This window comes from Fistularia commersonii, chromosome 34 (assembly GCF_037954325.1).
Source record: "Fistularia commersonii isolate RoL2024-O1a breed Wild chromosome 34, RoL_Fcom_v1.0, whole genome shotgun sequence".
NCBI lineage: Eukaryota > Metazoa > Chordata > Actinopteri > Syngnathiformes > Fistulariidae > Fistularia > Fistularia commersonii.
Window position 1 is genome coordinate 11123147 of NC_141317.1, and position 11947 is coordinate 11135093.

At 52.3% G+C, this 11947-nt stretch overlaps 1 protein-coding gene across 2 annotated transcripts; it reads left to right on the top strand.

The window, feature by feature from the left end:
• The first annotated feature begins 2059 nt into the window (after positions 1-2059).
• Positions 2060-8071, top strand: LOC147214624 (alpha-tectorin-like). 2 transcript variants are annotated; one of them, XM_086141966.1, is made up of 19 exons: positions 2060-2237; positions 2468-2565; positions 2922-3046; positions 3128-3340; positions 3415-3492; positions 3605-3707; positions 3801-3927; positions 4092-4329; positions 4609-4765; positions 5003-5084; positions 5177-5239; positions 5332-5534; positions 5893-6024; positions 6117-6304; positions 6466-6614; positions 6723-6968; positions 7055-7217; positions 7313-7405; positions 7533-8071. In XM_086141966.1, exons 2-18 carry the CDS (start codon positions 2514-2516, stop codon positions 7403-7405), a joined length of 2412 nt encoding a protein of 803 aa, XP_085998092.1. In that variant the 5' UTR covers positions 2060-2237; positions 2468-2513; the 3' UTR covers positions 7533-8071. The 2 variants fall into 2 exon arrangements, with proteins under 2 accessions (XP_085998092.1, XP_085998093.1); XM_086141967.1 differs by having other exon boundaries at positions 2508-2565.
• The last annotated feature ends 3876 nt before the right edge of the window (positions 8072-11947 follow it).

Consider the following 11947-nt stretch of genomic DNA (forward strand, 5'->3'; position numbering starts at 1 on the left):
AGTCATTTATTGTCCCAAAAACTCTGACCTCAGAAGAGGAGAGGCCTTTTCCTCCTCCAGAATCTTCTAAGCTGGGCAAACCCAGAGGCCGCTGCTCTGAGCTGGGGATCGACAGGAAACCTAATATTGCTGTTTTGGCCTCCTGAGGTTTTATCAGAGCTTTTGGCCTCCTGGGCCTTGAAGCCTTGCCTTCACGTTGCACTTCCACATGGCCACCGCGGACAGCTCAGGCCCACAGTGTCTTCTGTCCTCCCCAATGAGGACGTTTCAGAGTGGGCATTTCATTTTGTGGTTTTTGTCATGTTTGAGAAAGTGAGGCCAAAGAGGCTCAAGACATCGGCGAAGACGCTCCTACGCTCTGTGAAGCATCAGATAGTTTTAGGGCACATGCGGACAAAGAGGAAGACATGTGAGCCACGCTGATACCGAGGGTTATCTGAGGCGTCACGATGCTGCCTGACGCATCTTGATTTTCCTGTTGGGTCCCAGTTATGTCCTCTGTGATTCAGCCAACAATACATGTCTTACATCTTGGCTGTGCAAACAAATTCCTGCTTCAGAGGCCGGAATGCGCAATCAAAATAACATTTTATATTCATAAACCATGGATGAGTGACAATCCACATTATATAACCTGCTGAGGTTACTCAACTACATAGTTCTATCACTAATAATAGACCTTCATCTCAGCAGTTCTTGTCCTCCAGAACATTTTCACTTCAAGGTGATGTTATGGTCAAAACCTACTCTGGGAAGTTCCTCAAATATCACTGATTGACGTAAACGTCTGTGAAGGTGTTCAGTCCTCCAGGCTCCGCTTCCATCTGGTTCCGGACCCCAAGTCCATCTGAACTGGACTCGACCTTGAGTCTGTGAAAGTTCTCAGTCTTTCAGGTTCTCGTTTGTTGTCAAATCGAAACGGTGGAATTGTTCCATTCTAAAGACCGTTCGCCACTTTTCTGAGACGGTTCTTCAGTTCTATCAGACGTGCCTACACAGAACGCCGCAGCTGTTGTAACTGAAGAACCTCTGTGAAGATCCGGTCGGCTACACAAGACCGTTCGACAAACTTGGGGAAGCTGCCTTGATCCCATAGTGATGGGGTGATTGGCCAGAGTCTGCATGTTAGCAAGCAATGAATGTTTTCTGTGCATGTGTGTGTTCTGCGTCTTTGGAGAATGTTCTGCTGCCTGTAACATCCACCAGTGAGAGCGGTTTGGCATTGGGTCAGTGATGGAGCGGGGTGGCATTTCTTTGGGGGGCCGCACAGCCCTCCGTGTGCTCACCAGAGGTAGCCTGACTACCATTAGGTACCGATATGAGATACTCCAACCCCCTTTGAGACCATATGATGGCCCAATTGGCCCTGGGTTACTTCTAGTGCAAGACAGCGCTAGACCTCATGCGGCTGGAGAGTGTCAGCAGTTCCTGCAGGATGAAGGCATTGATACTTTGGACTGGCCCGCCTGTTCCCCAGACCTGAAACCAACTGAGCACATCAGGTCTCGCTCCATCCAGCAACACCGCGTTGCAGCACATACGGTCTAGGAGTTGGGAGATGCTTTAGTCAAGGTCTGGGTGGAGATCCCTCAAGAGACCATCCACCACCTAATCGGGAGCATGTCCAGGCATTGCACGGAGGTCGCACAGGCATGTGGAGGTCACACACACACACTACTGAGCCTCATTTTGACTTGTTTTAAGGACATAACAGAGTTGCATCAGCCTATATTGTTTTTCCACTTTATTTTTGTGTGACTCCAAATCCAGACCTCCATGGCTTAATAGATTTGATTTCCATTGATCTTTGTCTGATTTTGTTGTCCGCACATTCAACTCTGTAAAGAACAAAGTCTTCAATAGGAAAATTTTGTTCAGATCTGGGGTGTGTTCTATTTGTTTGAGCAGTGTGTGTTTCTGACGTCAGATATTGCACTTGTCACAATAGGACATTTTTGGCACACACACATTGAATTATGAGATAACAATTACGCTGCCTCTGCCAGCATTCTTTCTTGATGACTGGAAATGCCTTCTGTTGTCTTTGAGTCTCACAGTAACTATTGATAGCTTGTCCTTTTCAAGCATTTAAAAGGAACTGTCATCTCTGAACTCAACTGGTCCCGCCTCCTTCCTCTCAAGCGAGCTCAAAGGCGGCCATAAAAAGTTGGTTGAACCCACCCTGTATTCACACTGCCATCCACAGCCGCAGCCTCACGCCTCCGTTCAGCATCCAGGTGAGTACAGTTCATCGGCCCGACCTGGAGGCTCAAACTGAACCTTTTAGAACGAAGCCAACCAAAAGCCTTCGAATAGGATTCCGTGTCTTTGTGAGGTTTATAGGACAAGTCCAAGAGCAAATACGTTCGCCCACTTTTTGTGGAGGAAAGATTTCCGACCTGTTACGCAGGCAGGAATCGATGATGAAAAACGTTTTTTTTTTTTTTTTTTTTGTTTTTTTTTGTAGTTTGAGAAGCACCAAGACTTTCTGCTTTGGACTCCTTCAGGCTTTCATGGCAACGCTCCACCTCCTGATCTACCTGCTGCCCCTCTGCCTCCTGCCAGGTAAGATGTCGGATTTGCGGGATTTACGACTTACAGAAAACCCTTGAAGAGGGTTTGCGTCTGCAGAAAAAACACTCCAAGTTACAGAAGAAAGAGGAGCTGGAAAAGTTTGTTTGTGCTAATTATTCACTGACCATGGGGATATCTCAGCGGGGTCCCAAGTCACTCTGCTTTCAAACAAAGCGGTCAAAAAGCCTGACCCTGCCGTCAGTGCCAACCTGGACCAGGACTGACCGGCAAGCGGGTTGTTGTCAGTGCTCCTGCGTGACGACGAGACGCCCCGTTGGCCCGCATGAGCAGACGGGCAGGGAACCCTGACCTTCCCTCCGCAGGATGTTCACGTTTCGTGCTTCCAGGCGCTGTGGCCCAGGTGGGAGATGACTTTGAGGGTTCGGGCTCTGAAGACTTCGCTGGACCCAGAGTGCTGGACATCAGCTCCTGTCCCATCGCCTTCTATGGCCAGACCTACCAGCAAATGTTTGTGAGTAGATCGATCCGAGCTCGGCGGCGGTCTGACGGAGACCCGGCTGACCGAGGTGACCCTGTACTCTTCTGTTTACAGGTGAGCTTCCCCGATGGAAAATTTGCCATCTGTTTCGACGACTATTACAGCTCCGCCGCTTCCGACAACTGCATCCTCGGGGCCTCCTTCGACGAGCCCTACGGTCAGCTGACCATCGAAACTGACGTCACTGATATCGATGACATAAAGGGGAGCCTTTCCCGCATGGAAGGTCCTCCCAAGTGCGCCGTCAAGCTCTCCGTAGACGACGATGTACGTGGAGATCTGAAGAAAATTTTCTAAACCTCTTGACGGGCATTTCATAATTCTCCTTAACCTTCTGACAGGCGTCCTACGCACTGTACAGCTTTGGCCGACAAACGGGTTTCCATTTCTCAGGAATCTCTGCCGACGACGGAGAGGAAGTGAGTAAAACCTACGGGTCATGAGAAGGTCGATGGTTGATGCATTACTACACTTGAGCAGATGAGCGAGAACCTGCTGACCTTCACTTATCACTGCTGTTTGCACCTCCAGACCATCGCCGTCCAGGGGAATGGCACCATTCTGGAGCTGCGTAACCTGAGTGGTGACAACCTGACCTCCTCCTTCTTTGACCTCAGCGGGTGTTCATATGCAGGTTTGTAGATCCTGTTTGGGGTCGTGCAGATCTTTAAACCAACCACAACATCTCCAAATGCTTGCCCGCTAAAAGGACCCATTCGTCTTTCAGGGTTTGTTTATGCACCTGGATCAGAGGTACAAGATCCAGAATCCTGTTCCACTCTGACCTGCAGCATCACCTCAGAGATGAACGTCACTGGCTGCGGCGCCATGGAGCGTTGTCGAGGCGACAACTGGTAATTATTTTTGCAGCGACGACGACACATACTGTCCACATGTGACTCAGACACGTTCGCCAAAAAACTGTCGGGGCTTTCGAAGACCCCCTGGCTGACATCGGTCCTGACCTGAAACCGATCTCCACCCTCTGAGAAAGGCGTTCTCTGTCCGTCTTCTTCAGGTGCGTCCCGTACAGAAGCTGCTCGGTATCCGGCTCCTCCATCGTGGATTTCAAAGGCACCGTGACCGAAGTTCCCGACCGCTGTGCGTATGAGCTGATATCCCTCGACTCCGTGACAAACTTCAGAGTGGCCGCTACTTTCCGGGAACGGCGCCGTCGTGATGTCAGCTTTGTGGAAACGGTGACTGTGACGAGGGGCGGGACGGATATCCACCTGGGACCTGAGCGAAGGGTTCTGGTAAGATTTAACAACTCAACTCTTGGGACAGGAGTTTTTTCTTTTGGAGGTCGGGGTGGGACGATGTTTCCGACTCTCGTCCTAGAGGAAGCTCTGATTCCGCTAGGATGAGGACAGGTTCTGCAAAGATAAAGAATGTGATCAACTTGCAACCGGTCCAGGTTAAGCCCTGCCCCTTGCCCAACGGCATCTGGGATTGGTTACCTTGCCCTTGAGTCCGAATGACAATGAATGAACATCACAACTGCAGATGTCCTGTCTTTGTGTCCGCTGGTGCAGTTGAACGACACAGAGGTTCTGGACAGTTCTACTCAGCTGATGGAGGGCGCGGAGCTCTCCAAGGACGATACGGGAATCACCGTTCATATATTGCTCGATGACGACATCTACGTCTACATCTTCTTTGATGGCGACTCCGTCCAGATCAGATTGGAAGGTAGAGAACGACTCATAGGCAGAGATGACCTCCAAACATTGAACCTCTCGGTTTGAGGACAGAGTCCTCCGGGCGGGCCTTAGACGTGTACAAAGCAGCTTGTAGTGCTCAGAGTTAAAGTTCCACAAAGCCTAACCCTGACCCTGCTCCAGCTGCTACTTGTCCAGCCTTTACTCCAGGTGTGACTGACTGACAGCGGTCCTTCGCTGACTGACCTCCTTGATCTAATTTACCCAGGGGAGGACACTGTTATGCTGGGTTTGTGCGGGGACTCGTCCGCCTTCGCAGACTCTCTGATGACCGAGGACAGTTCTCCAGGGTAAGAGCCCCCAGAAGCTGCCGCCCCTCGGACTGTGTGTGGACAGTTAAGAACGAGGTAACACGTCTGACCTTGTGCTCTTTGGCTCCTAGGTGTGACGCGATCTACGTCGAGTCAGACAACGTCACCATCGACTGCGGCGCAGCCACCGAGCGGTAAGCGGCCGTGGAATTCCCGCTGTGTGAAAAGGTCCGACCCGAGCGGCGATTCACTGTGGTTCTTTTCTTCGTCTCCGACGGTGCAACAGGTGTAATCTCCTGAGGGCCGCGCCCTTCACCGGCTGTCACAGCTTCCTTGACCCCGAGGCCTTCATCGACGCTTGCAAAAACACTCTGTGCAGCTACCCCAGCGTGGACGGCTGGGACTGCCGCTTCCTGGAGGACTACGCCCGACTCTGCGCCCTGCATGTCGGAGACGCACTGGAAGGCTGGAGGTCAAGCTTCGGCTGCTGTATGAATCATCGTGCCTTCAATTTACAGACTATGGTTGTGGCGATGGGTTTTTAACAGAACTCATGCAACGATAAAATCATGACGTATATGAAGTAGTTTCTGAGATGAGAGCACTTGGTTCACCATGACGTTCTGGACGTTTTCTCCAGTCAAAGTTCCGCTTCCCAATAGCTGGAGAAGATCCAGTGTTAGTAGGTCATGGAAAACCAACATTGTCAACATCTGCTCCTGCTGAATTTTCATCCTGCAACTGAGGAACTGTTTCAGCTCGGAGGCGTTTGAACGTCCCACAGAAAGAGATGCTCGTCTTCCAGTTTTGCTATTCTCCTGACATACGTGTCTATTTTTCCACCTAGCCTCCCACCAGGCGGCGTGTGAGGACCGAGCCTGCGTCCAGGATGAGTTCTGCGCCCAGACATTGGGAGGGGAATCGGCGTGTTACTGCCGGGCCATCTACGCCTCCACGCTCGCCTCCTTGGACCCGTTCGGTACGTCGGCCGACTCGGACGCACTTTGCCAGGGCTGGAAAGCGAGATCCAATTTGAAAAGAGCCTTTTTCCCACATGACGGTGACCTTCAGGAGGAGTGACGACTTGCGACGGGAGCACCGTCTCCATCAGCCTGGCCAGTTGTCTTCTGGCGGAAAGAGGTATAAAGCTGTCTGATCTTCACCTCAACGATGAGACCTGCAGAGGCCAGGAGAATCCGGAAACCCACATGATCATCTTCAGCTTCGACGGCCAATACACCTGCGGAGCGGAGATCACGGTAGGTCTCTCCGGCCTTGTGGTGTTTGATATTTCTGTTCATGAACCACTTAATTCCTCAAAATGTACCCCGGTGGTGCTGTGTGAAGCTCCTTGTTTGGCGGTTTGGCGGTAAGTCACGGAGCGTCTTCAGTTACACCGTGAATCCATTTGCCCTTGCAGGCCAATGGCACCCACGTGAACTACAAGAACACCATCCAGCTATCGCCCAGCTCCTCGAACATCACGCGCCATGACGATGTACAAATTGAGTTCTCCTGCTGCCAATCTCAGTCAGATGAAGACAGTGTGTCCTTCAAAATCAAAGACAAGTAAGAGGGGCCACATTGTGCTTCTGCTGGAGCCTCAGGGGGGGTTTAGTCTGTGTGTCTAAAGTGTGTGTGTGCGTGTGTCTGTGTGTGTGCGTTCCCGCCCCACAGCTCCGTCATTCACCACGTGGCCAAAGGGGCTTGGGAATACAACCTGACTATGACAGCCTACACGGACGCAAGCCGCAGTAAAGCAGTTGAATCGAGCACTGAAGTCCAGCTGAACCAGAAGATCTGGGTGGGGCTTGAGACGGACGGGCTGGATGAGAACATCGTGGCCGTGGTGGTCGACCACTGCTGGGTGACCAGCGAGCCACTGGAAGATGCGGGCCAGAAGTACGACCTCATTACCGAGGGGTAAGAGAGCGACCGAGAACCCGCGGGTCCCTCCAGAACCTCGAGCTCCGATCAAACTCTCACCGCCGTCCTCTGTTTGCAAACAGCTGCGCGAACTCTGCCGACCCCACCGTGGAGCTGCAGAGCAACGGGCAGGGGACCTCCAGCTACTTCTCCTTCAACATGCTTCAGTTCAACAACGACAGGGAAGATGTTTACCTTCACTGCCAGGTGCAGCTCTGCATCAAGGAGAGCCACAGCTGTGTGCCGGTACGAGTCCCTGACCCGCTCGGCCTCCCGGCCACGGTACCCTGTGCCCGGCTTGACCCCGGGGTTTGACTTAAACCCGAGTCTCTGTCTTTCAGAGCTGCGGCGGTGGAGGTCGCAGGCGGAGGGCTCTCCTGTCTCCCGATGAAGATGGAACTTCGGATCTCATCAGCATGGCCTGGACCAGCTAGGTACAGCTGAGAGCACTCCCGACTGGAGTTTGCGGGTCGATTCATCCACAAATGGTCAACCTGTGTCCGATCAAGAGTCAGATAAACATCAAGCTGCCTTGGTTTCTAAATCCACCTCTGCTTTTAGGAGGAGAGACCCCCCCCCTCCGAAGAAAAGGACGAGTGAGTGAAGAGATGGGGTTGGAGTCTTCGCAGAATGTTTGACTGTTGTAAAAAGTACGTAATCACCTTTGTGTCCTGAACTATTTATTGGTGCGTCTGACGGGGACAATGTGAATCTATGTGAATGTGAAATATCATGTATTTAATGTGCTTCAGCTCAAAGCTGCTCCTGATCAAACTGAATGACTGTCCATGTTCCCTTTGATGATGGAATCAGAGTTCCACCACATGTATCGATGTCTATTTCAGTGTATGTTCTCAATTCTAACAAGATGTAGCCCACCATGTTTGGTGCATGTTTATCTGCATTATGTAGTGTGTGAGTGTGTGAGTGTGTGTGTATGTGTGTGTGTGTGTGTGTGTGTGTGTGTGTGTTTATGTGTGGACAAAACTGTTCTATTACGATGCACGTCCGCTGGAGGATATGCATGTTGACAAATAACCTCAGATGTTTGTTAATTTAAATTCATTGGAGGACAAGAATAAAAAAACAATTTATGAGCACAGAGTCTGTCTGCTTTTCACTGACACACACACACGCACACACACACACACACACACACACACAAACACACTGACACACACGTGCACAACCAGGTGAGGTGCCATATTGCCAGGAGACATCATAAATAGCGGTGGTGAGAAAGTGGCGCTGGAGGAATGTGAGCAAACAGGACCTTCGCTAATCCTTTTATGTAACTGACTCTGATATTATGGAATAGAGGCTCCGGATCAGGTGATTAAATATAACTAGCAATCTTTCAGACGACCATATTTCTGAATTCCGGGGCTTTGTTCAGATCCCTTTCTTTTCTCAACGTGTAGAAAGAGTCAGAGAGTCAATCTCCGTTCAAACATCAGGTTCCACGTATCGTCTGTGAGGTTCTGTTAGGGCTCCGCGGCCATCGGCTTCTTCAGCTGTGAAGATCCCGGCCGGCGCTTGACGTCGTGCCCATCTATGAGTCCAGCGGTCGATCGTCAGAGGTGATGTTTGAACTCCACACCCGCTGCCCAAAAATCACCTGAAGGCCATCAAACATTTGCGCAGCTGAATCGGTCGAATCGTCCTGTTGGCCTGAAATGAACCGGAAAGATGGATCCCTCATCTCATTTTTAGAACTTTCCTTTTTTTATGGCCAGATCGATGTAGCTGCTTCCATGAGAGAAAAGGGGGCTATCCTGCCCTGATAAAAGGTTTGTCGCAACCATCAATTTTCTGATTGCGCAAATTCACTCCACTGATTTGAATATGGTTTTTGACATGTTTTGTTGTTTGTTTTTTTTTCGGAAGAATCTGCCCAGAGATATGCTTTGCCCACGTCCTCTGGATGTATTTAAGACAGAGTGAGTCCTGTCGCAGTGTGTGAGTAGAAGAACACCCACACCCTAAAGTTTTTACGTCTATATATTTTTAATTCTGATATAAATCAGTTATAAGCATGTTGGGTTTTTAAGTCAGACTTAATTGGTTGTAGTAAAGTGACATTTAAATACATTGTATTTATGTGATTTATTCCAGCCTCAGGGCGGCACGGGCCGGTGTCTCCCTGACCCGGTCCAAGCTCGGATAAATGCAGGGAGTTGGGTCAGGAAGGGCAACCGGAGTAAAACTTTTGCCAAAACCACACATGCGAATCAAACACAATAATCATATCATACAGGATTGGTCGAGGCCCGTGTTAACAACGACCGCCATCGGTACCGATGACCTACAGGTGTCAGGGTCTGACACGGCTGGATCAAATTGGCAATCTGTGCCAGCTGCCGCTAATCACCCGGCCCCATAAAGAGCAGAGGCATGCTCTGCTCGAGGCTGGGGAATTCACAAGGGATCAAGAAGGCTCGAAGGAAGGATCGACTGGAGGTCCCAGGGCTGAAGGATTGTGGGGCCCTTCTTGTAACCCTGCCAGGGGCCCCTCCTGTAATTCTGCCTGGGACCCTGCTTGAGATCCTGCCGTGACCCTTCCGGTGACCCTGCCCTGCCTGTGACCCTTCCGGTGACCCTGCCCTGCCTGGGGGCCCTGCCTGAGACACCCTGCATCCCTAAAGAGCTCAAACCCTGATTTCAGCCTTGAAAGTGTGGTTCCCTACCCAAGTCCGCCCCGTGGCTCGTGACAACAGGGAACCAATGGAAACTGAGCGACTGTGGGTCAAAGAAGAAGAGTGCGTGTTTGGAAGCAGAGAGAGAGGAGGGACTTTGAATATTTGGACTATGACAGGAAAAGGTAGAGAGTTGGTGGACATGATGCAGAGAAGGAAGGTGGATATACTGTGTGTGTCACAAATCGGGCGGACTCGGGCAGGGAACCACACCACCAGAGCTGGATTTAGATAGTCTCTTTATTTCTGACCAATTCTCGGGGTTTCGCTGGGTCGGAGTCTGAAGGGGGCTCTCGCAGGGTCGGGTGGAGGATCGCAATTGTCCGGCGCCAGGCGGCGCATGCCACCGCTCTTTATGGAGATCTTGATAAGCGGCAGCTGGGCGCTGCTGCAGCTGGCGCTGATCCTTAATTGGGACCCAGCCGTGTCTCCTCTCGGCTGCCGAGAGGAGATCCTGACAGTACCCCCCCTCAACGGGTGCCTCTCGGTGCTCCGTGGAGCCGGCCTGGGTGGTCGCGGTGGAACTGCCGGATTAGTGAGGAGTCCAGAATCCGCCGAGCCGGAACCCAGGACCTCTCCTCCGGGCCATAGCCCTCCCAGTCTACCAGATACTGCAGCCCCCTACCTCGGCGGCGAACATCCAGGAGGCTGGAGACTGTGTAAACGGGATCACCATCCACCTGGCCTGTCTGGGGTTCAATCTTTTGGCGGTCCGCAGGTACTCCAGGTTCCGGTGGTCGGTCCAGACCAGGAACGGCGTCTCCGCCCCCTCCAGCCAGTGTCTCCACTCCGGCGCCAGCTTGACGGCCAGCAACTCCCTGTTTCCCACGTCATAGTTCCGTTTGGCCGGCGACAGCTTTTTTGAAAAGAAGGCACAGGGATGGAGCTTGCTGTCCCCGTCGGAGCGCTGAGACAACACCGCCCCCACTCCGGTATCCGAGGCGTCGACCTCCACGATAAACTGACGCAAGGCGTCTGGTTGAGTGAGGATTGGGGCGGTGGTGAACTGAGTCTTGAGGGTCAGGAATGTGTTGCGGGCGGCCGGGGTCCATGAGAAGCAAATCTTGCTGGAGGTGAGTGCGGTGAGGGGTGCGGCAATTTGGCTGTAGTTCTGAATGAAGCAGCGGTAGAAATTGGCGAAGCCCAGGAACCGCTGCGGCTGCTTGCGGTCCTCTGGCTCCGGCCAGTCCCTCACCGCCGCTATCTTGGAGGGGTCCATCCCGACCGCCCCTGCAGCGATGATATAACCCAAGAAGGACACAGACGGCACGTGGAACGCACACTTCTCCGCCTTTACGAAAAGGCGGTTCTCTAGAAGGCACTCCAACACCTGTCTCACGTGTCGCCGGTGCTCCTCCTCGTCGCGGGAGAAGATCAGGATGTCGTCCAGGTAAACAAAAACAAATCGGCCCAAGAAGTCCCGCAGGACGTCATTGACAAGATGCTGGAAGACGGTGGGGGCGTTGGTTAAGCCAAAGGGCATTACTAGATATTCGAAGTGCCCCAGGGGCGTGTTAAAGGCAGTCTTCCATTCATCTCCCTCCCGGATCCTTACTAAATGATATGAGTTTCTTAGATCCAATTTAGTGAAAATCTGGGCCCCATGGAGGGGGGTAAAGGCCGAATCAATGAGGGGGAGTGGGTACCTGTTCCGGATGGTGATCCTGTTCAGACCCCGGTAGTCCACACAGGGTCTGAGGCCTCCGTCCTTCTTCCGCACAAAGAAGAACCCCGCCCCGCCCCGTCCGGGGAGGAGGATGGTCGGATCAAGCCCGCCGCCAGGGAATCTCTAATATACCCTTCCATGGCGGTCCTCTCGGGTCTTGACAGGTTATAAAGTCTACCTCTGGGTAGAACTGCGTCCTGCTGTAGGTCTATGGCCCAGTCATAAGGTCGGTGAGGGGGGAGGGTCAGGGCTTGGTCCTTGTCGAAAACCGGGGCAAGGTCATGATAATCGGGAGGGACGCCGAATAGGTCTGGGGCTGATAGTCGCTCTGCTGGGGCGGAAGTCAGACAGGTTACATGACGTGCTTCACGTCCGGATTTTACCGGCAGCCCAGTTGATAGGAGGATTGTGTAGCTGTAGCCAGGGGAACCCAAGCACCGGGGGGAGTGAAGTCCCGACAGGATGGCGAAGGAGATTGACTCTGAATGGTTACCTGAAATCTGGATGCGGACTGGGACGGTCTGGCGCTGAACCTGGGCCAGCCGGTGGTTGTTCAGGGACACGGCGCAGCGGGGCGGTTGAATAGCTGTGGTGGGGATGAGGAGTTCTTTAAC